General features: G+C 50.0%; 1 protein-coding gene and 2 non-coding genes across 5 annotated transcripts; 1 reads left to right on the forward strand and 2 right to left on the reverse strand.

The window, feature by feature from the left end:
• The first annotated feature begins 1472 nt into the window (after positions 1-1472).
• gjc1 (gap junction protein gamma 1) lies at positions 1473-27190 on the forward strand. 3 transcript variants are annotated; one of them, XM_057015543.1, is made up of 2 exons: positions 1473-2280; positions 22671-27190. In XM_057015543.1, exon 2 carries the CDS (start codon positions 22725-22727, stop codon positions 24180-24182), a length of 1458 nt encoding a protein of 485 aa, XP_056871523.1. In that variant the 5' UTR covers positions 1473-2280; positions 22671-22724; the 3' UTR covers positions 24183-27190. The 3 variants fall into 3 exon arrangements, with proteins under 3 accessions (XP_056871523.1, XP_056871524.1, XP_056871525.1); XM_057015544.1 differs by lacking the exon at positions 1473-2280 and adding an exon at positions 17766-18050; XM_057015545.1 differs by lacking the exon at positions 1473-2280 and adding an exon at positions 18275-18532.
• On the reverse strand, positions 11403-11474 carry trnac-gca (transfer RNA cysteine (anticodon GCA)). Its single transcript has one exon. It is a non-coding gene; the product is annotated as a tRNA-Cys (tRNA).
• Positions 16345-16416, reverse strand: trnac-gca (transfer RNA cysteine (anticodon GCA)). Its single transcript has one exon. It is a non-coding gene; the product is annotated as a tRNA-Cys (tRNA).
• Positions 27191-27370: the final 180 nt, after the last annotated feature.

Raw genomic sequence — 27370 nt, forward strand, 5'->3', positions numbered from 1 at the left:
CCCTGAACCGACCTTGCCCTCACCTCCGCCTCCGTGTCCCCTCTGTCGGCACCTGCACACCTTCCTGCCAGGTGCCTCAGCCACACGTGTCTCTTCCTGTTAGTGTCATGAGGGACCCCCCCACTTAATGGAACAGTCTGGAGCTGGGTGTGAGCAGCCAGCGAGCCGTGTAATGAGGTAGAAAACTCCAAGTTAACTAGAATACTTAATAGTTAGTGGTTACTTGGTGTAATGAGCTCATTGTAAGGTTCTTTGGTTCTCCATGGATAGTTTTAAGCAAATTCTGATTAATGATTAATAAATAAACTCTTCCATCTTCAAAACGTGCAAAAATGATCCATAGGGTTACTATAACATAAACTGTAGATTTGTCAGCAGGTTAATAACATTGATTTCTTCTTTTTAATATGTGGCTCTTGTGCGACCGCCTCATGCGGGAGTCTGCGGGCCGAGCCTGAACCCGTTTTCACCAGGGCAGCATATTTGTTCTGGCATCTGCCTCTTCAACAGTCACATGTCAAGAGTCCGACAGAACCGCAGAAGGGCGCCGTCAGGTGCCCAGGGGGGGTGCTGACAATCTGAGGTCTGGCAAGGTCAAAACCGGGGAGAAAAACCCACATGACTGCGTGACTCCTGCACCCCGGGGGGGCGATGATACTGAATCATTCCGTCAGAGATCCCAGGGTCCGGCAGTCGGTCCAGTCTGACGGACCCACCAGGATGTCCAGACCTGTGGTCCAGCTACGGTTCTCCTTAAAACTCAGGTATGTAAGTGATGAAATCCTCCCCCTTCTGTTGCTTCCCCTGTTCCCTCCCTGGGGTCACGGGGGAGGGGGGTGAAGCCTGTCCCAGCTACAGGTGGAAGGGGGCTCACACCCAGGACGCGTCTCCAGCTCACCGCAGGGCGAGAAATAAAATCAATACAGGTAATTTAACTGAATAAATTGTCCACTGGGGGAGAGGAAAAACCCTCTTCTAATGTCAGTGCAGCTTTAGAACAACCGAGGTTTTCACCCGAACCACAAACGCAGATTAATATCAGAGTAGAAACCGAACCAATGAAGCGTGCGTGCAGAGTAATGCACCGCGACCCACTCTGGTCTCGGATCAGAACGTGCACCACTGATAACAAACGCGATTAACAAATAACAAAAACCACATCTGACCCCAAATGCACAATAATTCAGTTATTTCACACCGACTAGTTCCAGTAAAACCTGATCAAAACGGAACTAATTACAATGATGCACCAAATAATAGTGCTATAATAACGCTAGTACTTCGTTTTTTGCTATATAAGGAGTATATTTATGCATGTAGGTGACTTCATCATTATGTTTACACGGATTTCTGTGTTGCTACGTTAGATAAAGCTGATGTAGTGAAAATATCACCTACATTTACGTACAAACGTCGTTTTAATCATAACCGCCGCCACACGCAGCTCTTCTGATAATGGAGCCATTTCTTTGTGTAGCCAGGTCTCCTTTTTTTCAAACAGATGTTTGTGGACCCGAGATGTTTGACCCATCGGGTGCGCGCACTGTCAGTGACGGGTACGCGCAGCATCCTGCCGAACAGCTTCCCTGCAGGAGAGGTCGCCGAGATTTCAGCTGTCACTCAACCAGAGCCGCGTTCCGCCGGTGTCGGACTGTCCGCGGTCCCGTCCGGATAAATAGGAGACAAAGACGCGCCGCTGGATGGAGGTGGACCCTCGCTGATCTGCACGATCCGCTCACTCCTCCTGCGAAGGCGAAGAGGATGAAGCAGCAGGGAAACCAAACCGGAGTCAGCCGGCACACGTGAGCCGTATTTCGGCTGTCGCCACCATTCCCGGCCAGAACCTCAGATATGAGCCAATTCGCTCCCCAGCTTTGCTTCTAATCAGCCGATGCGAGGATTCTTGGGAGTGGGCTGCAGCTCCGGTCCGCGCCAACATGACCAGACTATTGTGTCGCGTCGCCGTAACGGAATGGGCCCGCAGGAATTTTGGCACCGGTTTTACGCAGCAGACCACATAGTTCCATCGACGTCCCTCAACCGGAGCCAGACTAGCGTGGCGGGCATGGACAAAGAGTGGCGAGCATCTCGTCGTGATGCTATGAGATAAAGAAATACATCAAACAAAAGGGAGAAGAGAGAACGAGCCTGCTGGCGTCGCTTCAGAAGGTTCCTCATCCGTGTGGTTCAAGTTTGGACCTCGCCGAGTCCAAAACCAGCTGTCCCTCCCAACAAAGGACCGTCTTACACCCTAAAGCTTCTTCACAGACTCGCACAGCGGTAAGAGTTTGCTCATTTTCATTCCCACGTTTGTCTCCAGCCTCGTTCTTTATGTCTAATTGATCTGGACTCTCTGGACGCTCAGGGACGCACCATTTGGCACCTTAACGCACGGGAGACGCTTTCCTCTTTGTTCCTTATTTCGGTTTAAAGCTGTGATCATTAAGAGAGGAACACGCGCATCTTTAGAGGGACGTCTACGACCTTAATTGGTAGAAAGGGGCTAATTTACAGATTTTGCAGATTACAGAACCATGCGGCGGCTCGCTGTCGCGTTTTCGTGCATCCGTTTGAGGACTGTGGACTGACTGGGCGGTGCAGGTGCCCCCCCATCCCCCCAGGTTCAACCCTGCAGGCTCTCCTCAGAGTTTGTGCCAACTTTACGCCATGGGGATCAAATACTCATCATTTCGAGGCTCGACATTTCTGAAAACACAAACATGATCGAGTGAGAATCAATACTTTTATAGAAAAACGCCAGAAAACGAGACATTAGCTTGATTAATGCGCATTATCGAATTAAAAATCCCCAATAATTGTGCATTTGTGCTGAAAACCTAAAGGCGTTTTTAGACATATGCATCTGTTGTGCGTCAAAGCCCCCACGCTGAGGTTTTTTGATTTATTTTTGATAGTGGCGCTGTATTTACCCATGATGCTCCTCTCCTACAGTACAACACGCTCAGTATTCCTCTGACAGCCCGTCCACATCGTCCCTGATAATCTGAGCGCCTCTGCTGGCCAATGAATCGAGGGAAGCCCCCCCACCTCCGCAGCCGTTAGCCTGGCGATATTCCGCCCCTCTTTTGTGGCAGATGCTTTTGAAACACGCCACGTTGGTTTCTGTCAAACGCCACCGCCACTCTAATGAGCTCCTGCCGTGGCAGGTGCCAGGTGACCTGGCTCACCGCTGCTGGACCATGCAGCCGGGGGGGGGGGGGGGGAGGTGGTTCCAGTCACCTCCTGTTTCCAGCACGGGGACTGGCGACCTGCGTGGGGTTCCTGTCACCCAGTGGCTGCTGGGATAGTTTCCAAGCAGATAGTTATCAGGGCTGAGCTACGCTAGGAGAAAATTAGCATCGGTTTTAGATAACTGACGCGTGTGTGTGTGTGTGTGTGTGTGTGTGTTCTGTGTGTGTGTATTTACGTCTCAAATGGCGTCGAAGCGGAAAAATGTCAGAACAGAATATTCCAGGATGTTTTGGAAAACATTCTCCCGCCAGCCCAGGGCTAATTGGCCGTAGACCAGCGGCAGACAGCAAGTTTAACAGCACAGTGCACAATTAAAGATGCTCCTCTCTTATTCTGACACTTTGAACCAGAAGAAATGAAAAAGTTTTGTATTTAGAAAGGCTCCACTCCAGAGGAGAGCTTATTTTGACATTATCGCCCTCTATTAAGGACTTATGACCCCCCCAGAAATCAATATCCCCTTTTATGAGAGAATTTATGATTCTCTTCCTCTTCCAGTTAACATTTAAAAGCTCCAGTAATTCTGATCAATAACCCCATATTGGATTAAAATTGAACGGCGTCACGGTTCAGTCCACACAAACAGGGTATCTCGCACGTGCGCGTGCACGCGGCTTTCACCAGCAGCGGTCCTTGAAACCAGTCCCGCCTCATTCCCCCAGTGGAATCCTTTGATCTGTAAATTAAATGTGTTTTCTGTTTATCTCAGATAGTCGTTTGCTCTTTTTCATCATCACAATCGCCCACTGAGTCGTACGCGCCGCGCTTAAGTCAATTATGTCAATTGGTCGCCAACTGCTTTGACTAAGTGGAGTAAATCACTTCCTGTTTTGCCCCTCGGAGCGCCGCGGCGAGCCAGGATACAGCCAGAGGCCCGTTTTTACGCTTTCGGCGGCTACGTTGGGAGCGTTTGTCAGGAGCAGGTGTGTTTTGTAGCACATAAACATGTTCTGCTGGTGCTGTTTGGATGTGTGTGTGTATCTGTGTGTGTGTGTGTGTGTCGGGGGCTCCAGCCAAGCTGGCTGTGGTGCAAACATCAAGGTGTTATGTCTGTATCTTGTTTAGCAGATATGAGCGCGCTGCCAGCTCTAATCCTCCGGGTCCTGATGCGAAGGGGAACGCTGTCTTCCTGCCCGCCACACTCACTCTGCTGGATATCGCGCTGTCATCGCGTTGGGAGGCTGTTCAGAGTCAGCAGCCCCTCCACGGTTGGTTGTAGATTCGGGGCCTTTTCCCCACACCTTGGCGGTTCGCGACAGTTCGGGGGAGGAAAAGTGCTTCGGAAAGCAGGAATTTTCCCACCTTTAACAGAAATATGGAGCCACAATTAACAGATTTTTGCATAATTGGTCCTCTTTAATGAGGGCTAACAGGGATCGGATGAGGAGAATATTGACGTGATCTCTGGATCCAGGTGATGTGATTAAAGTAGTTCCGCGGATTTTCCCGGTGAATAGGATTGATGGCGTTTGTTCTCTAGCAGATGGAATGAGCTGGTGAGCCGCATCTTCACGTAATTACACTGATTAAAACCCCCGACTGTAATTAAGGAGTTATGAGACCGGCAAACCTGGCGTGATGCAGCCAGATCCCCGAGAAAACTCAGCCAAAAATGGCTCCTGTTTTAGTGGGAGACAAACATTCCGTGCGCAGCGGTCGTGTCACGCTCCCCGTGACTCAGGATGACTTCACAGGAAAACGAGCCCCCGCGGTCCCGCCTGACCCCCCTCACGAACAGCTTCCTGTTCTGTAGACGCACGTGCGCAACGCCGCAGCTGAGCTCCTGAAAACGGGGGGAAATGTCCGCCTCTGTGGGGACGAGGGGGGAAACCTGCTGACGCGGAGCGCTCGTTCCTGTCGCCGCTGCAGAGCAAAAAGACGTCGGGCTCATTTTCCTCTGGTTCTGGACATCAAACAGCACAGAGCTGAGCGGCGGCGGCGCTTCAACGCCTCTAAACGCGAGGCGTCCTATCACTTCACGTGCGACCTGATGAGGTTCGAGCTCCAAAGCTGAGAGATGGCGGCAGAGATTCCCACTCGGAGAGAAGGAGGCGTTGGAGCGGGAATGAGCGGAGAGGAAGAGAGAGATCCCCACCGAGCGTGCATGAATCCAGACGTCGCCTCCATCCAGCCTGGACTCGTGAGGAGATATGGGCAGTCTGGCAAATGAAAACAGTCATGAGGCTCCTTCCCACCGGGAATGTCACTGTACGGCACCGGGATCGGCACGGACGTACGCACCACGGGCCTGGAAACAGGCCGGCACGCAGGGCTGTTTCCAGGCCAGTCAGCGCGGAACGTGCATATTCAAGCTGATATGTCAGACCCCGCGCCCGCTGACACATTTACATATGAGCCCGGCTGTCGCGGCCCAGGCCGTGATGCAGGGTGACAGGTCTCATGCCGCTTCCCCCGGGTCACCGGAGGGGCGGAGCCACCACGTGACGGGGGAAGGAGACGGAGAAGTGCCTCTCATTCAGCCGCCAGCCCCCGATGACGCAACCTCCCAGCTTCCTGAGAGCAAACACACAAAGTTTGAGGAGTTCAAAGCTTCCACGTGTGTATTTCCGAGCGCACACGCACGGAGGAGGATGGCGGCATTCCGTTAAACACACGCCGTCGCCTTCGTTGCGGCGGCAAACACGTGCCAGACGCACCGTGGAGAACATATTAGAATCCACAAGGTGGTCTGTGCCGCGGCGCTGCACACGGCTGATGGCGTGCGCTCTGCTGTCCACGGGCGCCGGCGCCTGATTGGCCCAGCTGGGGCGGCTGTGGTCAGTTCATGTCCTCCTCGCCATCAGCCACCACTGAAGCTGAGCCGAGAGGCCAGGTTCACGGTCTGCGGCCGACACCCTGTCACCGCCGTGCCTGGTACACACGCTGAAGCAGCAATAAAGCCCCCACCCCACACACACACACACACACCACACACACACACACACACACACACACACACACACCCCTCAGAGCACCATCAGCTGACACACAGCCCACGTGCCGTCTGAAAACATTAGATTTCTGCCATTTCCTCACACCCCTGTGACCCCGGCGTCCAAGTGCCAGAGAATGAGGAAACACTAAGACACTCGCCCTCCTTAGTTATTCGATTTTACCAGAATCGACTCTCACAACTCAGACGTGAATCCTCAGGCTCCTTTAAGAACAATTTCACTCAATTGAGCAAATAGTGGTGACACTAATAAAAAGCAAGACAAGGACGGGGGTTATTTTTAGCCGCTGTTCCATAAACAACATGCTCCTTCAGACACTGGGATGCTTCAGGGTCACAATGAGTGTTTATCCAGTGTCTCCTCTGGAAAACCCTGCAGAAGAAATCTGGACTAAAGGTTGATGAAATCCGTAACCACGACGCCTCTTTCAACTCCAGGAGCATGTGTTGCTCCATCTGTCGACCTTTGGGTATATCCTTGCAGCCAGTTAATGGTTCAATTTTGCCAAAAAGGCGGTGAAACAGAAGATTTGGGTCTGGATGAAGAGCTGAAGAAGAGGAAACAAAGAGAATGTAGATTAATGAAGGCAGGAGACAATCAGAACGCGCTTCAGAAGGGAGCTGTGATGCTATTAGCTTATCTGTCCTTCCTGTTACATCACCGACACGTGACGTGTCTCCCCGGACGGGGCCTATCGTGATCGGCCCTCGCCGTGTCTCCTCCCGCAGTCATGTTTAAACAGAGGGTAACATTCATACATGAATGGGTTTCCACGGTGAGCTGCGTAGGAAAAGGCCAGAGGCGCGCACAGATGCTCTCGTGCTACGAGTGTAGCCCCCGCGTTAGCCTCGCAGGCTAACACTTGGAGAATCTACATCTAAAGCAAAAAAAACCCCCAAAAAATCCCAAAACAAAACAGAGGAAAGATTCACTTGACAGGAATGCCGGAGGCCTCCCTTTAAATAGCTCTGTGCTCTTTCTGGTTTTTTTTGTTTCTGTTTATTTTTGGGTCGGGCCTTGGCTGAGTTGAGGGAACTCGGCATCACTGCTAACGAACCCTTAAGGCGGCCCGTTTGCATCGAGAGTACACAAAAACAAAAAAACATGTTTGTTCTGGAAATGAAAAAGACGTCGCGAGTGCGGCGCCGCCGCCGCAGCTTCCTCGCCGCTGTCTCTGGGTCTCGTCACTGCGCCTCTGGTTTGGCGGCGGTTCATCTGCTCCAGCCTCCACCAACCCCGGCAGATCACCCCCCCCCCCCCCGCCCCCAGGCCTGCAAACCCCTCCTGCACGCTCATTATTCCTTTCACAGATGTTCTTGCAGCTTTGTCATCATTTCCCATCATTCACTGTTTCTCTGTTAAGAGAAAAGATTGTTTAAAAAACAGCTTCGCTTATTCGAGTCGTGTAAATATGATATCAGAGCAGAGAAAATAGCCGCCGGTGCTCTGTAGAGTATTTTAGGAAGTGGGGGGGGCATTTGTCACATCTGGGCTGTTCACATGGAAACGGATATATATGATAGGTATAAAATGATGTGATTTTGTGATGCATTTCTTCACTAAATCTGATCAAGCTGAGCTGCTCTCAGGTTTTTTTTAATCATGTGAGATTAAATCTTTGATCTTTCTTTTTTTTTGTATAGTTGCTGCAGCCTGAGTTGGTTATAAAAGACTAAACTTTTGAGAGCCGGGCAGGTATGTAGTGAAAATAAACCATTTCAGAGGTGAAACATGTTTTATTGATCTTAACGGCCTGGATTGGCCGGTGGAAACATGCTCTCTGGGTGGTCTTTAAATGTGACGCAGGAGAATTCATCTTTTTTTTTTGCGAACGCGTGGTTGCCGCGGCGATGCGGAAGGCCGAGCAATTTTCCTCAGGCAACGATCGATGCGGTGGTTCTGTTTGCTTCAGGCAGGTCGCACTTAGAAACAAACCTTCTTCATCCTCCTGGTTCAGGATTTATAGCTGCCGACGACCAGATGCTTTGGGAATTAGCGCATTATTGTGCATTATTGTGCATTATTGTGCATTATTGTGCATTATTGTGCATTATCCATTGATTCTGCTCAGAAATCAGCGTTATTGGCGACAACGTGAGTCTGCCCCCCCCCCCCCCTCCCCAGATCTGATGTCCCGGCTTGTCAGCTGACCGCGAACATGATTCACGATTAAAACTTGGGCTGGACGACCGTAACCGTGAGGCAGAAACATATTTGCTGCTGAAGCCTCTTCCTCGCCGCCAACTCGCTGCTCTTCTGTCTCGGCTCCTCCAGCGTTTTGGTTACGCATTTTCAGTCTCCAATACCCCCCCCCCCCCCCCCCCCCCCCCCCCCCCCCCCCCCCCACTCCCAACGCCTCCCGGATCCTTTAAGTGTTTTGTAGGAAATTAGCTCGCACAGTTCCGTTTGCATTCACTCGCCATCTGCTGAGTCTGGCACCGGCGCCGACGTCGACGCCTTCGCACCGACTCGCCTCTTCTGCTGTTTGCAGGTGTCACTTGGTCTGAGTTCCTTTTTTAACCCATGTGTTGGTCCCTGATGTGTTTGGTCTCGCCACAGCCGGTCGGCCTGATCCACGTCTCCCAGTAAACAACAATCACGGCTCGATAACCGCAGCGCGCGGGAAGTCAATTAGAGGAATTTATCTGCTTTATATCGAGCTCGCTGATGAAACCGTCCACTCTGTGAGAAGTGAAAAGTAGTCCTCTTTCCATTACAGCGTAATGACATCAGGGTAACCACAAGAACCCCCCCAAAACCCCATCACAGTGGGCGGCTACACAAAGTACCGTCCACCCAACCTGAAGCCACCTCGCTTCATTAAAGTCCAGTTCACTGTCACGTGGCCGCTTGCCCTTTGACCCTCACCTGTCATTCTTTAGCGGCGGATGAATAATAAACCTTGCCCCCCCCCTCCTCCGTAGCCTGGCCGGGTGACGGTTGATGGAGCTTGTGCACCCTCTCTGAATTACGACCCAGATATGGAACTATAATAGGCTGGGAGATCCGTGTCCTTCCTCATTCGTGGCCCCGTCACAGCCCAGCGCCAAGTATGAGCGATAAAAGGTGGATTTATCAGAATAGATCACACTCAGGGTCCCCCCCCCACCCCCCCCTGGGACACCCAGAGGAGATGTGCATGGGTGCGTCGCCCGCAGCAACCCTTCATTTCATTAACGGCCTCATGGCTGTCGTAGAAATTTTAAAAAAAAATGCAGAAATGAGGGATTCTGTACGTCTTTGAGATCTTTTTTCCCCAGAGAAGTGTGTTATCTCGACTGGGCTCATTTCCACTGAAGCAGAAAAGAAACTTGTGATGGGATGTAGATCCTCTCCAGGGCGTTCAGCGCGCAGCCATATGAGCAGATTTGCATTTTTTAATCGCGCACATCAACAGCAGAGGATTCCGTGTCACCATCTTAGCTCCTGTAAAACTTTAATTGCGCGCGGCGTGCGCGCGTGTCGGCCACGCCACGTGCACAAGCCAGCGAGGGGTTCCTCAAAACCATCAGTCGCTGTGATGGCCAAGTTGTCTCTCTGTATCTGGAGTAAATGGATTCATCTGCAGCTGGCAGTGGCGTTTGGCCTCTGTGTGCTCTCTCTTCATGGCACCGTGCGTGTCTGCATGCGTGTGCACGTCTGCGTGTGTGTGTGTGTGTGTGGAGGGGGGTCTTGTTTCCCTCTGCTAAGATGTCTGATTTAAGCAGCCCGACACTGCGGGGCAAACTCGCTTTTTCATTCCACAATGTTAATTAATTTTGGAAGAGACTCGTGCACGGTTGTAACTGATTGACTCATTGTCACACCCTAAATAGATGTCCGTGACTCGCGACGCTCTAAGTACCAATTTCACGCCCGCTGGAGGGTTGGACGTTAAGCGGTTGTGATGTTTGAAGCCAAATGTCAGGTGCTGCGTAAAGCCTGTGTGTCAGTCGCTCGTCAGGGTCGTTCTACGTCCTCGGGAGATCTTCCTGATTAACGCCACATTAATGCTGTCGATTCATATGATATTTTAAACATGGACAAAACATCTGGCTCATCGCCCCCCCCCCCCAGCTGGACCCTGAGCCATGTGGGTTCTAAATAAATGCAGCCGTATCGTGTCTTTATCCTGGTGCTTAGGAATGAAGAGAGAAGGAAGGAGGAAATAACCAGCGTATGAAAAATCCTGCAGGCTTCGGAGCTTTGAAGGCATCATCTGTTTTGGGGGATTTGGCAGGTTTCAGGTCTGAGACAATGAGCTTCAAAGTGAATCCCAGCCTGTGTGTGGGGGAGCTCGCATCCCCGCCTTCATCTCGTTCCCTCTGCTTTCCCTCGTTTAAACCATTTGTCTTGCGCGCACCCCCCATCTCCACCACCACCACCACCACCACCCTCAGCTTCTCCTCTCCAGGTCCGTCCGGCAGCCATTACTCATCACCAGTCATAAATCACTGCTCTAATCAGCTCCTGTACACATCAGCTGGCAGGGACGTGTCCCCCAGCACCAGAAATCAATCTCATCAATAAGTGAAGGGATTGTGTGTGTTTGTGTGTGCGCACGCCTGCAGTAACTGACCCCCGTGTTGAAGTCTGTAAATACCTCGCCGGCTCCGCTGAGGGCCGTTGCTGACCTCCAGGGCTTGTTAGCGGTGCCACCGCGGCCGCGTCTCCCTGAACGCAGCAAATCCACTACCAGATAAGATGCGTGCGCATTTCGTGCACACCGAGAAACGGAAATGCTTTCAGGGTATTTTTAGAGTGTTACATGGCCCTTACATTAGCGCAACAGCACGTTATTGACATTGTGTAAGGGCAGTCGCCCATAAAATCTAGAGTCAGTCATAAAAATAGAATGTTAAAGCATTTTTAAAGTGTGGAAATCAGGGGTATAATGAAGCACTGCTCTTCTCCTCCAGGTGCTGTTTAATAGAAGCACACAATCACTTAAATCTGGCCTTACTGATGCGGCGTTTGTGGGCGGTTATGGAACAAAATCACATTTCACAGTGTAATTTAAAGAGCGTCGCGGAGGAATTTCCTCACTTTGACCTCTCCGTTTGCTGCCATGGACACCGAAAAACACAACCGCGGCGCATCAACAGTTTCCACGCGAGGCTCGGTTGCTCGACCCGCACGTTTGCGGTTTAGTGGAATGTATACAGTGGAAGAAAAGAGCGTCCCAATTCACAGACGCTGTGTTGTATTTATGCTAGCAGGGGGCACCCAGAGTTGAACTGGGGACCTCTTGATCTGCAGTCAAATGCTCTGCCGCTGAGCTATACCCCCGCCCGCTGCTGCTAGCATTCCACAGGGATACAGGCTTGTTTTGTTTAAATAAGTCGGTCCTTTTTCTCTCGCCGTGCGTAGAATGTGTGGAGATACATTCACGGAAAATCAGAGTGGAAGATGCCTTCCAACGCAAACAGCTCACGGTAAAAAATGGACAAGACGTGTTTATGTCATCGCTGGCCTACAGGCGCCGATCTCCATAGAGCTGTGACCTCCAGCTCCGCACGGGAAGAACCATAATTCACCTCCAGCGGCATGCAGAGTGTGCGATGTGCGAAGCGAGCGGCCGTCCTCGCGGAGAGTGATGAGCAGGAGGAAGAGGAGGCTTCGGATTGGGGGAGGGACGGCGAGCGGAGGACGGGGGGAGGTTAGCGGAGGGGTGACGGCGTGTTGGGATTCGCGGGGGCGGATGGCGAGGGCCTACAGACAAGGACGGTGGGGGATGGGGTGGAGGGGAGGCTGCTGCGAGGCGACCGCCCCCCCCTTCCGGATGCTATAATACCTCCCGCCTGCGAGGAGGTGAGCGGCTTGTTCTTCCCTCAGCTCAGGCCCATGAATGGGGATGTTGTAGGAAGGCTTTGTCTCCGCTAAGCGCTCGGCGCCATGGCGTGGAACAGGGCGCGCCATTCATGCACTCTCACGGGTTCTCTCTCATTAGGCTGTGGGCGGCGAGCGCGTGGAGCTGGCTTTATGCATACGTGCGTGCCTGTTTACTCCTATAGAGTGTGAGAATCGATTGCTCCGCTCGCTGCGTTTGCCTCTGCAACATATGCTCCTTCTACATCTGCCTCCATGTCGGTTTTTTCTTCATTTATCAGGTTTTTCTATGCTCGGACTAATGGAACGGCCTCTTGCTGAGGGAGGAGGGATTCAGCCCCTCCTGGGGTCGTTCCGTGTGATCCGCACGAGCCTCGGCGCCGCCGCCTTTAACGTAGAGCCTATTTCAAATTCATGACCCGTGAGTGCATCCTCTTTTGTTTTCATTTCTCACACATGTTGGGCTGCGACGTGCAAACAGGGAGAGATTGCATTAGTCCGAAACGCATCATGGCCGCTCCGCTCTTTGTACGAATCTGTCTTTCAGACGGCAGAAAGGCCCCTACAGTGTGGACTGAGGCTGGAAACCGCAGCAGCTGCACACGCTGAACACAAGGCAGGGGACAGCCCTCCCCCAGCCCCCCCCCCCCCCCCCCCCCCCCCCCCCCGCACACGCGCACACATGCAGAGACAGTGTGTGCGTGTGTGTGTCCCCTGTTTGTCTGATGCTTTGCTTTAATAGCAAGACTGATGCCATTTAAATTGTTCGCTTCGATGCGCTCGATGCAAATCCAGCTGAATAAGTGGGTTAGCGGAGTCCTTTACTGACACATGGCTGAGGACGGCGAAGGCAGCGGCGCCGATACCGCCGCCTCAACAGTATTTATCCTACTGTCCCCTTGTCTCCATTTGAAACAGTAAACCACCAAGTCAAATACTCCGATGCACATTTGCACAGGGGGCCTGATGCGGTCTGTTAAATGGAGCACCAAACAGACTCTGTTTATTTACTCCAGTCCAGAAACCCTTGTTCCCCTCCTGGCACTTCCTGCCGTAACAGCTTAGACCCGACGCTGCCGCTGGAGCTGCAACAAGGAGCCTTGCTAGTTCCACGTCAGGGGCGCATCCAGTAAATATTGGGTTCCAATTGGATTCCATCCTTGCAGCCCTGCCAGTTTTTCGGCGCCTGCTGTCCTAAAGATATGCTCGGCTAAATGAAGTCATACCTAATCCCATATGTGCAATATGCCCCCTCTAATGAAAGTCATCAGGCTAAAAGAGCTGCCTGATTGATGGTACATTATTAGTATGGTAATAAGGTCTTAGAAGACATGGAATGAGCAGCAGTGGTATACACTGTGCGTCCAGGTGTGTGATATTTAGCAGCAGTCACCTCAGGAACGGAGCTGTCATACACACATGCACACACTTCCCCGGAGAGTGTGAGCAATATTGGTTAAAAACGTACACACATCTGGAGGTTTAACCAGAAAGGCACGCGTGTTCTCGTACTGTAGGGACGTCCCAAAAATGTCCTATTGTCATATATAGGTTGTGAATATGTAGCATGTGCAAGAGCACACGCGTCAAATATGTTCTGGGTTTGCCTGAAGACACAAGAAACATCTAATTCTGACTCACTCTCAGCCTGAAAAACACACTCGCACGCACACACACGCACACACACACACACCACACACACACACACACACACACACACACACACACAGTTTCCTCCCTGCCCTCAATGCCCTTTAACTAGCTTCCTGGGACATGTTGTTCATTTAATTCATCATATATTTGACACCCTCCATATAAATACATGATGCACACCAGCATCCAGCTCCATTTATGCACAAGCTCTTGCCCGTCCTCCCCTCCCTGGTCCAGACCTCCCCTCCTTCCTCCTTCATGCATCTGTCCTCTCTGACAAGTCTCTGCAGGTGAGCCTGAGGATGAGGGAACCACGTGACATCCACGTGCATGGATGTGTCGGCGTTGCACGATTATGTATGAAAAAGGTCACATGCACTCAGAAACTGTGGAGCAGCCTTGCACCTCAGGTTAACTCATCTGCACCCTGCTAATTAGAGAGGAGCATCTGACAACGGAAGTATGAGGACAAGCGTGTTTCAGTCAACCTGCATGTGTGGTGAACACAAGCGAGCAGATGTTGGTGCTGCTTAAACAAAAGGCACGAACATCCGCCTTGGTTGGGGGCAGTAGGGTTCTGCTGCTTTGCTAGCCAAGCAGGCAATGACAGCCCCACACCCCAGTCACATGACCTTGAGCGCCGTGTGCGGATGTTTGAAGCTGAAAAACCTGGTGGATTGTGGTCAGAAGTGCTGCAGGACTGAACAGAAGAGGAGGCCTGGCCAACGTTCACGCTCCATGACGTTCTTGTCTCGATGCAATGAACCTGCTGTTGATATTTAAATCCGCCAAGAACCTCAGAACTAGTTTCTCCAGCCCCTCTCAAGGATACATGAAGCTTTGTAACGTAATTCACACATAATCTGGGCAGTCACAGCTATGATTTTATTCCCTGGGAATTAGAATTTCCTCAAGAAGCGTGGACATGACGGCCCACAGTGGCGGCGTTCCCTGCTCACGGGGGAGATGCAGGACTCCTGTATTCCTAATCCTGTGAAGACGTGTCGACAAAAGGATAAAGAGATCAAACAGAAGCTTGTAATGACTCCACAGCTCCTGCTTGGTGATCTACAACATGATGAATTTTCATAAACCTCAATTTACTGGGGACCCGTTAGCCTTCCTGTGACTGAGCCCATAAACCTCAGCAGGATTTAGACCATAGATCCATCAGACTGTACCTGAACAGGCCCCCAGTTTAAATCTGCCCCCCCCCTCCTCAATGCACTGGTTCATATGTAATGAGAGGGATCTCAGTTGATAGATTGAGAACCGCTGGCGCACAGCAGAGGTTACATAAGAAGTCAGGTGTCAAACTGTGTACTACTGACTTGTGATGGTCCACAGGTTTCCGACGCAGACACACACCAGGCACCAGGTCGCAGGTGATGGTTCCAGTAATGTTACTTTTAGCACCGTCTAGTTGTGCATCAGAGGAGGGGAAACCTTGCTGTATTAAAGTCAGCTTCCGCCTGGACTAAGAGCAGTTACACGACATGATCCCGGAGTTTTATAGTGCCTCAAAACAGCCGTTTTAACGAGTCCTCATAAATGATTTAAAGAGCTGTCGCATGCTTCTGGTGCTAAAGTGTCCTCACACTTTATCTCGTCACCGTTCATCTCAACCTCTCTGTAAGACAGCTGCCCCAGAGACCGGATGAAATATGCAGACAGGGTCAAGAGGTTTGGCTACTGCTGCAATCGTGTGTTACAGCCATTAAGCTTTCATTTCTTTTTTATTTCTTTTTTTATCCTGCAGGTGTTCTTTGTGCCGAAACTGGAGGTTGATTCGGGTTATTTTGTCCGATTCAGTAGATTCTTGTACAAAGCGGTTTTATTTAAGAAGCTACAAAGATAGTTGAGGAGGACCATTGGATGGGGACCCTGGGGCACAGCAGCGTGAACATGAGCAGCAGTCAGGGAAAAGCCTGGCTGAAGGAATCCATCATTGCAGCCTCTCGCTTTGAAGCATCTTGATGTTCTGCACAGATGACAGTCAAATGAGTCAAATTAGTTGGGTTTCCGCTGACAGGCTGAAGGATTATGGGAGTTAAGGAACCGCCAGCCTTTCATCCCTTCGCGTCACATCTGGGGGTTTTTGACATCGGCTTTCATTCGCATGTCCTGATGGTGTATGAGGAACAACCGCGTTGCGTTAACTGCCATCCATCATAGCGAGAACGTTCCGGGTTCAGGACTCCTTCGTGTCTGTGTGGTTCTTCTTCAGGCATTCTGGTTTCCTCCCACAGTCACAAACGCTCATTAGGTGGACTGGAGACCCTAAACTGCCTCTAGCTGAAGTGTGTGTGTGTGTGTGTGTGTGTGTGTGTGTGTGTGTGTGTGTGTGTGTGTGTGTGTGTGTGTGTGTAACAGAGAGACCTGTCTGCAGTATTTGTGACCCACCCCGATCAGGCCTCAGCAGAAAAGAAATTAATAATTAGAACTGACCGATTTACCGTCTTTCAGACCTTCTGAATCCTCTGAAATGTTTTAAACTGAAGACGGAGGCTCTTTCATTGTGGTGCAGGAGGGATGTCGGTATCCAAGGAGACGCTGCAGAGCCACAAAGCGACGGTCTTGTATTGATTTTGATTCTCCTGCCATCTGCTGCTGAGCTGAGTGGGAAAAAAAACCAATCTGCTCATGAGTTAAAATGATGTTGAGTGCTGACTCCTGTAGGGGGCACCCAGATTTGAACTGGGGACCTCTTGATCTGCAGTCAAATGCTCTGCCGCTGAGCTATACCCCCTCTGTCACTGCCTGTCAGAGGAGGAAACGATGATCCAAGGCCGTCACCACGCGCGATCGCTAAAGAAAGACGTGTCGCTTATTATTCAGCCTGCTCAAAGCCGCAAAGAAAAACACATTGAGCAGGAGCCTGATTTACACCCCCACACACACACACACACACGTTGGCGCCCTCTGATTGCTCCACACTTGATCTGTGAAATTTGGAGATAGAAATTGCTCATAAGAACGATAAGAAGAGAGGCCGAGATGTGACGCAGGACTAATTTGAGCTGGTGGCTGGATTTGGACAATATCAAACGAACATCTCTTATCGGCGGCGGCGTGATAATGACTGGATGCGAGGGTGTCGGCTGAGTGAGGAGGACGCACAGAGGCTGATGGCGAGGATTATCGAGATTTCCGCAAGCGTCTACCGTTGGTGTGAAGACAGACGTCTTTCGCAGCAGCTGGGTCGGGGACGGGTCCTGCAGAGATCGCCGTGTCCCCTTGGCGACTTCCCACACAACTTTCCTGAGGACGAAGAGTCGTCCCTTCAGTTGCCAACTCATTGCCCTGATTCTGCAGACCCAAATCCACTGGCACCACCAACACGCGACATGTTGGGCATCAATTATTCGGCAGATTTTGATAGTTGGAATTCAATTCATTGCCAGGCTCCCAAAACCATCCTGGCTTCTTAGACAAAGCGTTCATGTCTTGCATCTTTGCAACGTTGAAGCACAAACAAAAGTCAGTGATTAGGTCATTTCTGTCCATAAAAACGCACATTGTGTTGTTATATTTCATGGGAAGACCCGTAAAAACACATATTTCTGCCTTCCGGTCCTCAAAAAGAACCTAAATAACCCGTATACCTCAATATTCTTCAGCACCTGAACACAGCGCCGATGCTAGCGTGACCTTTTGGTTCTCTTTAAGTTTAGTTTCTGGGTCAGTTTGTAACTTTTTATTCATTTTTTCAAAAAAATAAAAATAAATAAAAAGCTGACACAGATTCACCCATTTTAACAAAAAGTTTAGTGTTGTTTGTGAAGGTCCAGCTTCTAATATGCCCCCAAACGGTGTTCCTGGAACACAAAAGCCAGACCTCTCCTTCTCCCCCCCCCCCCCAAGGCCAGAGGTCTCAAAAAGTTGAAGAGCTGAGTATCGTTCACCAAAACCACCTCCCACCCGTATCACACACTGTCAGACATCCTCTACCCTCTGTCCTCCCAGGGGTATTAAGCCCCCCCCACCTCCCCGTCAGTCCCCTCATCATCATCAAATACAAACACCCCCACCCCCACCCCCAACCGTGACCCAGTTTGGTGGGGATGATGGGGTAAGTGAGGACCATTGTACCACGGGGGGGGAGAGAGGCAAGATGCTCTTCCTCCCTCGCTCCTCTCGCTTTCAGGAGGAGCTCACACTCGGTTAAGCACACACACTGAGAGAGCGGCGTGGAGGCGGGGGGGGGTTGTTTTGAGCTCTTTGTTGTCGGCCGTTGATGATTTCAGGTCAGGGTCGTTCCATGTCAGCCCAGGTTAGGAGCTATGTAAAGGGGGTTTAAGTCCGACGGGGGGCCAGAGATGAGGGGCCAGGAGTTGAGACTCGGAGGACGCGTTACCTGGCACCTGGGACAGGAGACGTAGGGTGAGTACGCTCGTTTAGTTTTCACCTGTCTTCACCGAAGTGATGAGGAAGAGAGTAATCCTTGATTTTGATCCAGATCTCCTCATCGGAAACATGTTTTCAGCCCTCGCGTGTGTGATTTGTGTGTGTGAGGAGCTGAATTAAAGCCACGTCGTGCCCAGGGAGGCTGCTCTCGCCTCAGAGACTCATCCCGTAACATATGGACCTCCGTCCACAGTTGTGTTTCTTCCCTTTCGGACAGCGCTAATGAGGAAGTTCTTAGTTTCCCACGAACGCAGGAGCAGGGTCGCTCCATCAGGATGCACTTCCTTTCACACAAAAAAACAAAAAACTGGTCTGAGCAGAGACTTCACATCCCAAGCTCTTCTTCCAGGATGAAGCCGGTGTTTCTGGTTTTAATTCATTTCTGTCCTGTGAGTCTTGTTGTCCTCCCAACCGGATGGATTTTACACCGTCTTTGCCTTTTATCGATCGTTCTGCAAGTAAGTTTTCTGTGTGTGTGTCTGTGCAAATGCTTCTGCTGAGCAATCTGCCAGAGGTTAGGCTACTTAAACGAGGCGATTAGCGCCTCCGATAAGCACATATTGTCAGTCGGCCGTCGTCACTCTTGGCATGTGTGTGTTTAATCACATCGAGAAGTCTTTGAGACAAAGTTGCGACTTAAAGCGGAATCCAGACAGCCGGGAAGTCTGCGGATAGGAAATCCATTCTCAGCCCTTCTGAATATTTTTGGTGAATATCCCTGAATGGCTGACAAAAGAGTTAATCTGCTGCCTTCAAAAGAGGGAACAAAAAAGGAGCCACAATATGAGAAACCCGCTCTGCTTTCGGTCATTTGCAGGGCTGCTGTGGCGCCTATCTTTGCTCGCATCGTGACCTTTTTATGACAGATTGGGTTTGTTTGTGGGGGGGTGGGGGTTAATATGTGGCCTGAGCCACAGAGAGCAACCCAAAGGGCAGACGTGCAGGCTGGTGACTCCACGGTACAATTTGTTTCAATAAATCCTCACCGATCAGCCATATTTCTCTTTATTGATTAATACATTTATTTGTTTTATTTCAAAAATTACAGAATTCCTTTCGCCTCAATATATTCACCTCAGCCCAATTAATTGTAGCGACTCCACCAGAAATGGACCCTTTTTTTCCCTGTTCCAACCACTTCAGAACCACTTTCTGCTTTGTTGTGGATCTTTGACAGTTGAAACACATTTTCTGTGTTATTATTAATTGGGCCTGATAAGAGGTCTCGGAGGCAAGCGGAACATTCGGCTTGGCAGGAGAATAAAAGAGGATTTAAAGTTTTTAACTTCAACATTTGATCAAATTTAGAAGCGTCTTCACAGGTCTGTCGGATGGTTCCGGTGTTTGATGTTGTGATGTCAAAGCCAGACTTACGACTTTTAACCGGCTCTGTTTTCAAAGAGTTGTGACTGTTTTGTAAAGACAATAAAGAATTTGATGTAGCAGATGGGCTTTAACCCGCAGCATGTCTCCACATTCACAGTCTGCAGGGGGAAATCCACATCTGGGCTGTGAGCTGATGATGGAAGGCTGCCACATCGGCACGGATGTGAGCAGGTCCAGTGCATAAACCTTTGATCACATGTTAGCACAGTGAATTGGTGTGTGTAGACGTTCGGGTGGATCCTCGAGTTCATCCAGAGGACAATTAACCGACTCGCGTACACCCGTTAGAGACTTTTAACCATCATTTGCATTACGCTCATTTGGTCCGGAGCCTGTATCCATTAGTGCACGTGGCTGTGCACGCTTGTGTGCATGTTTCTGCACGGATCTGCGTGTATGAAAAGCAGCGTAGGAACCGAGACCCTCTCCAGGAGTGGTGCAGGGTTCGGGTTTATTGACAGTGCAGCAGATTTCCGCGCCCCCGTCCGGCACTGACCGATGTGAGTCATTTACATTTCCCTGCACTCCCAACCGAGTCATTTTTCATAGAGTGAAACATTCCTCAGCTCGCTCAGCATAATGTGCACAAATACATAATTCAAATGTTAAAATATATAAATGATCTTTCTCCCGTCCTTTTAACCTAATGTTTTATTCCTTATGAGCTGTTTCTCCCCTCGGAATTTTCACTTGCCCGAGTAAAAATATTCAAAACCTTCATACCACAGAAAATACGAATTAATCCTACATGCTAAACACATGCTAAACACACGCTAAACACACGCTAAACACACGCTAAACACACGCTTTACACGCGTATTCTTGCTTTCAGCACCATCGGTGAGAAGTCCCTACCTGGAATATCTGTGAGCCCTCCTGAGTAATGCATCTATTAACGCAGTTCACCCCTCATCCACCCGCAGCGGCCCCCGTGCACCAGTCTGGGATGCATCATGTCGCTTCGCTCTTGTCCAGGGAGGAAGAGAACCCCCCTCCAGCCGCCGCGCTACGAAACGATTCAGTTAGGAAACTCGTCGTGTTGTGTTGGCCTACAGGGAAGTTTTGTCGATGCTCAGGGATTCAAATCTGGAATGCCAGCGTTTGAACAATGACCTTTGACCTTGTGGTCCTCCGTACAGCCTGGCCTATGACCCATAACGTCTCTTTGTTCACGCTATACAACCTTTTGTGTTGTGTTGCCTTGTTTTGTTTTCATGTGTGACATGATTTCCACCAATTTGGTGTTGACTGTTCACATCAGAGAAACAGACTGGAAGGCCGTCTCTGCGCTGCTGCTCCACAGACTGACTCACCCCCCTACCTTAATGCACAGAGTCATCTTCTTACCCCTAACTGCCCCACTAGCTGCCGCAGACACAAATCGGATGAGAAAGCAGGATGCCAGGTTAGATGCGGTTGAGGTAGCGGAGGAGTATTAAGTCGCGGCAACTGTGGGTTGAAGCCTCTGGTAAGCTGGGACTGGGACAGTTCCTCCTGGGAAAAAAAAAATCAAGGAAATCTTCAAACTAAACGCGCCGATGTTTCAGTGCGCCTGGTAAATTTCCCGTTATATAAGGAGATAAACTAGAGACCTGATACATTAGACGGGAAAATGAGCGCTTGGAAATGAAATTGTTCCTTGTCCTGAAATTAAAAACACCTTGATCAAAGACCCTCAGTGATCATAAACCTTAAAGTAATTTTAAAGGAAAATAACCAATGAAAAAAAAAATCAGTGCATTTAATCATGCATTTAAATTTAATTAAAAAAATATATATCCATTTTTAGTTCTTTTTTTTTCAGTCCGACAGTTTGGGAATGATTGTCTAAAGGGCAGCAGCACATCGAGTGAGAATCACATAAAGAAACGCAACGATGTAATCTGGGAAAAGTCAGACGCAGCTCGACCACAGAAGGACGCGGCCGTGACTCGCTCTGCTCGGGGCAAATCTCCGACTCATTAGACGCCCCAACGTAGCGCTTTATTGTTGACCTCGCCGCTTGGTCCAGCACGGAAAGCAGCTTCCTGCTGCATCCCAGCAAGCGTGTGTGTGTGTGTGTGTGTGTGTGTGTGTGTGTGTGTGCTATGCAGGATTCCTGACATCTGCCTCCTGCGTCCCCGGCGTGTCCTTATACGGTCATAGTGATCAATACGACACGTCCGACTGGGAGCCTTTTTCAAAACATTCCCGCCCTCTCTGCTTTTACTGGAGACACGAAGCAGAGGGTCCGGGTGGCCCCCCACTCGTCTCCTCCAGGGAAATATTTTCCCCCCTTGCCGCGGCAGAACTCAAACCCAATAAGCTCTGGACCTGCGCGGCTAGGAACTCGTCCCCGGAAGCCCTTAAAACCCCGAACTAAGCCAGCATTCACGGCTGGATTTTCCTCTCATTTGAGCTGACAATAAGCCACGCTCTGTTGCAGCTTCATAGGCAGGAGGTTGTGTAGAGGTGTCCTCTCATCCCCCAAAAGCTGCCCTGAGGGACGGCAGTGTTTGGGTTCAGCTCCACTGCCTGAGCTAATGTGGGTCTGCTCTCCGGTTCCCCGCTCCAACAGTTTGTGCCCGGGCCACCTGCTGATTCTGCGGGCTTGGTTACACTGCCTGGAGCCCAGATCTAACCTATATAGACAGCATGTCCTTCTTCCTAAACTGCGCGCACGCACACAAAACTTAGCTCCTCGGCTAAAACCAACCAGTCAAGTTCATACAATATCCTGAAAACTGCACCTCTCACAGAAGAAGCTTCACTAAGAGGATTTACTTCTTCAAAAAGATAGGCCCTTAAATAAAGTGTGTGTATGTGATGATAGCGCGTTCCCTATTTGGATTATTTTGACTCCTCAGAGCTGCTTGATGGTATTTTTTTTAATACAGATATCCTCTTTCTCCCCTGTTTCCTTTTCTAATTCCCTAAAACGTGCCGACTCGACAGACACCTCGCCCAGTGTGTGCGTTTATTTTGTAACCGATCAAATTAAGGAGACATTGATGGCCTGGGCTCAGAGAGGAGCACTTATTTTAATTAAAGCAATTATTGCGTCACCCCTGCTCAACTATCGCCTGTGAACCGCAGAACTAATGCCGCGAACACCGGCATGAAAGCCCGCTACTTTCTTTGATCCTTTTTCTTTCTGTAAGGTGAATTAAATGTGAAATTGTGTTTTTCTTCCTCTCTCTTCTCTGTTTTCTCCTCCTTTTCTTTCTCCAGAGTCTGTGAACAGGTGAGAGAGGGACACTGTCTGCCCCACTGTCCAGCGACACCATGAGCTGGAGCTTCCTCACGCGGCTGCTGGAGGAGATCCACAACCACTCCACCTTCGTGGGGAAGCTGTGGCTCACCGTGCTCATCGTCTTCCGCATCGTTCTCACTGCCGTTGGGGGAGAGTCCATCTACTACGATGAGCAGAGCAAGTTCGTGTGCAACTCGGGACAGCCGGGCTGCGAGAACGTTTGCTACGACGCCTTTGCCCCTCTGTCTCACGTCCGCTTCTGGGTATTCCAGATTATCCTGGTGGCGATGCCCTCTCTCATGTACATGGGCTACGCCATCAACAAGATCGCTAGATTAGATGAAGCCAAAGGAGGTGGAACCTCCACTGCTGTTAGAACGGGAGGGGGCGGCTACACGCACAGGAAGCCCAGGAAAATCTGCTTTGGAGCGCGGCAGCACCGGGGTATCGAGGAGACCGAGGAGGACCAGGAGGACGATCCCATGATCTACGAGGTACCGGAGATCGAGCCCCCCAAGAGGCCGAGGGATCCGCTGCAGCCCGCTCCCAGACCCAAAGTCCGGCACGATGGACGCAAGCGCATCAGAGACGAGGGGCTGATGCGGGTTTACGTTCTGCAGCTGGTGACCCGTACGGTGCTGGAAGCCTGCTTCCTCGCCGGCCAGTATTTACTGTACGGGTTCCGTGTGATGCCCGTGTTCGTGTGCTCGGGGAAGCCGTGCCCCCACAGCGTTGACTGCTTCGTCTCACGACCCACAGAGAAGACCATCTTCCTGCGCATCATGTACGGGGTCACAGTCCTTTGCCTCATTCTCAACATTTGGGAGATGCTTCATTTAGGGATCGGCTCCATATACGACATCCTCCGCCGGCGGCGCAGCCCACCCCAGGATGATGAGTACCAGCTGGGCTTGTTGGGTACCAGTGGAGCTGTAGAGGGGCCCGTAGGGGGTACAGCCCCTGAGGCGGGCTCTGAAGGAGGGGTCGGCGGTGACGGGGCTGCCGATTATGTCGGCTACCCTTTCTCGTGGAACACGCCGTCGGCTCCGCCTGGCTACAACATTGTGGTAAAGCCCGAGCAGATGCCCTACACAGACCTCAGCAACACCAAGATGGCGTGCAAGCAAAACCGGGCAAACATTGCCCAAGAAGAGCAACAGCAGTTTGGTAGTAACGAAGACAACTTCCCCACCGGAGGAGAAGCCCGCGTGGCTTTGAACAAAGACATGATCCAGCAGGCTCACGAGCAGCTGGAGGCGGCCATCCAGGCCTACAGCCAGCAGCACCAGGCTGAGGTGCAGCTCGGGGAGAACCAGGACGACAAACCCCAGAGTAACATCATTCAGGCTCAACCGCAGCTGCAGCCTCAGCCCCATAAGGAGCGCAAACACAGATTCAAGCACGGCAAAGGAGGCAGCAGTGCAGGAGGCAGCAGCAGCAACAGCAGCAGCAGCAAATCGGGAGAGGGGAAGCCCTCCGTGTGGATTTAACGCCAGAAACTCAGCTGCACCGGGACCTTTTACTGTATATAATTTAGAGAATGGATGACGAGCTGCATCGTCCTTGGATATTCACACCGCTGTGCCTTGAAGAATCCTGCAAGCTGGAGAGGATGTGTGTTGTGGTGCACTGAAGTGTGTACAAATTTGGCTTGTTTCGGAGCTTTCAATGTCTAACTTGAAACATCACACCACTACAAGCTGTAGTAACCTACAGTCTGCTGTTTACATGACTGGTGCATCTTGCTAGTGACCTCTAATGTCGTCCAGGTCACCTTTGTGTAGAGATTTGAACTTAGGGACAGACGATAATTTGCTTTGTAGCGAATCAGATACCAGATTTGGCTTAGCCCTTTTCCAGGCCGCGTCTCCGCCTCTCTATTTGCGCGCGCTAATTCGACATCGATAGAAACTAAAGTACCACCACATGAAGTGTTCTGGCGTGTCATCAATAAGCTCAGTGTCGTACTGTGACGACGTTACAGAGGTTCACCGTGACAACGGAAAAGCAATAAAATGAAACATATTTCCGCAGTGGCGCCGACAGCATGTTTTCATCATGCGGTGATGGTAAGATGCATCACCTTCCTGTAGGCTGTGTCCTGTCAGTCCAGTTCTGTCTCCTTTCTCTCCAGCGTCACTTACAGAGTTATGTCGACGGGGCTTTGCGTTTGACGGTTTGTGTGCGTTCCACAGCAACAGCTGACGAGCACTGCAGATTTTTTAAAATGCTAAACTTTCTCTTTAACACGGTGCATAAGCAAACCAGTTTTTAAACCTTTCTCCACCTCGCAGCTTCTCTTTCTCCAGCTTTTCATGACGCCCAGCCAGGTCTCATTTTGCCTTGTAGACGACTGCCCCCTGGTGGTACCTTCTACTAAGCTGCCTGTATTGGAGAGTATTTTGCAGCTACACGTTGCCAATGCTACCTGCATCCAACACGTTAATAGTGTTCCTTTTGTACGAACAAGCCTTGTGTTGAGTCTTCCCAGCGTCGGGTGCAGAAGGCTGCAGCATCAGCCCGCTGTAATGGAAACCTTTTCAAAGCCATTACGGTCAGGCGAGACCAAACACTGTTTGTGTGATGCAAGTGTCCGTGCCAAGGTTTTATGCCAATCTGCCATCCAGGCCTGGTTGTTTGTAGCTTTGGAATACTGTGCCATGATAACAAAAACAAGGGGAAAAAAAAAAAGCCTATGAGACCAACCCTTTTGTAAAAGTGACTTGTTCTTTTGGTGTGATGATTTTTAAAATGGTATTTAAAACAGCAAAGTGGGTCGAGTTTTATGTTGGAACCGTGTTTTCTATATTTAGAGAAACCACATTTTTCCATTAGGTTTCTTTTTCAGTGAGTAAAAAGAAAAGGATTTTTTAAAATGACCTGGTTGTATTGATATTTAGGGTTACGTGTAAATTGCCTTCTAGTTGTAAAAAAGAAAAAAGTGAAATATGCCATAATATATTTTTCTAAGTTTGGCGAAAGTGACTTAATGAAGAAGAAAAAAGCCAAAATTTTTCCTTGTATGTTTCAATAATAATATTCTATGTAAATAGCAACCCTCTGGGGTGTTTTTTTTTCTTCTTAATATTTAAATACGTAAATAAGCCGTTTTCCATCTCCAGCTCCAAGTGGAGAAAAACATGGCTGATGGAGCCAGTTGGGGTTCCAGATTAATTAAAAAAAACAAAGCTGTGGGCTTTACCCCAGAGTAGTTTTCCAAATAAGTATTTGCTCATTCTGGGGGGTGGAGGGGCTGAAAAGCGTGCAAATTGCAGGATTTAATTAATTTCCTCTGACGGGTCAGTCTTACCCAGAGAATAGGGAACATGCCATTACCCCTGTGAAGTGGTGCCGCTTGATGCTGGAGACGTGACTTCCTCCACATGATCACTGACTACAGCAACAATACAACAGTGTGCTCAAGTTCCACCACAACAATCTGATTGGTTCCTTCTCCACAAGCCTCCACATGTCAGTTCAGGGAGCAGATAATGGCGCCCTGACCCCAGAGATGTCAGGGAAAGCTTTGTAATGATACTTCAACAGCCCATCTGCTCAGGCGCTGCATGACCAGCAGCTCGGCCGAACATCCCCCCCAAAATATTCCAGGTCACAAGGCTCCAACTTGGCTGTTTTTAAAGAATTCAGGCAGCTATTTATTGATGATCCCCCTTGTGGCGCTGTTACTGCGCGCATGTGTGTGTATGTGTGTATGTGTGTGTGTGTGTCTGAGTTTGTCTGCTCAGAGGCTGCGAAAAGAAAGAATAAAAGGAGGAAAATGATGCTCATTCTTCATGCAACATACTCTTTTTATCAGCTGACAACTGTAAAAGCAAAAAAAAGAAAAGAAAGAAAATTCAAGAAAATTCGCACTCCTAAATGTGTCCGTTTGTGTTTTACCAGATAGTGAAAAACAGTATAGGATGATTTTTCTACAACAAGTGTGTTTTTGTTGGTTCTCTTGTTGGCATTTTTACCCTCAGCTCTCCTCCACATGCACATACTGGGAATTTTGGTCCCATTTGCAGCTTTCAGTCAAACTCTATTGCTGAGGAACGCTGTGTTGCTGCGCATATTTCTTTCTGTGTGGGGGGAAAAGCTGATTTGGGATGAATTTCCCCATATTGCAGGCAGCTTCACCACTGTGGGAGGATCACAGGTTGAACTCTGCATGATTAAAAGTCGCGCCAGCTGCACTCGGCTTCTCTATGTTCCGCGTCTGCATTCAGGAGGAAGTGCGAGCTGACGTCATCCCCCTACGTGTCTGTCACATTCACGACTGTCGGGCGTGACAAGAACACTAGTTGTATTATCAGTACCGACTCATTTATGCATTCACGTGACTGTGGTTTTTTTAGGGCTTTTGTAACATGTACATTTCTTTCCATTCTGGTATCCCTGCAGACCCCCTTTTTCATATTCTTTGATGAAAATCTTTGATTTGCATGTGAAAAGACATATTTTCCTATAAAACGATAATAAATCAGATTGATGCACACTGGATTAAAAAGAGTCCTTTTTTTCACAGCGGGGGGGATCGGGGGTGTCCTGCCCAGTGCCATCACGAGAGGTAGAGTCACAAGGGTTGATGTTTAGTCACATACAGGAACGACGCAGAAGGCCGAGGAGATATGTCAGTCCGGCTCGTGTCAGCTGTGTCGTTCTGTTTGTCACTCTG

This window comes from Takifugu flavidus, chromosome 18 (genome assembly GCF_003711565.1).
Source record: "Takifugu flavidus isolate HTHZ2018 chromosome 18, ASM371156v2, whole genome shotgun sequence".
Classification (NCBI taxonomy): domain Eukaryota; kingdom Metazoa; phylum Chordata; class Actinopteri; order Tetraodontiformes; family Tetraodontidae; genus Takifugu; species Takifugu flavidus.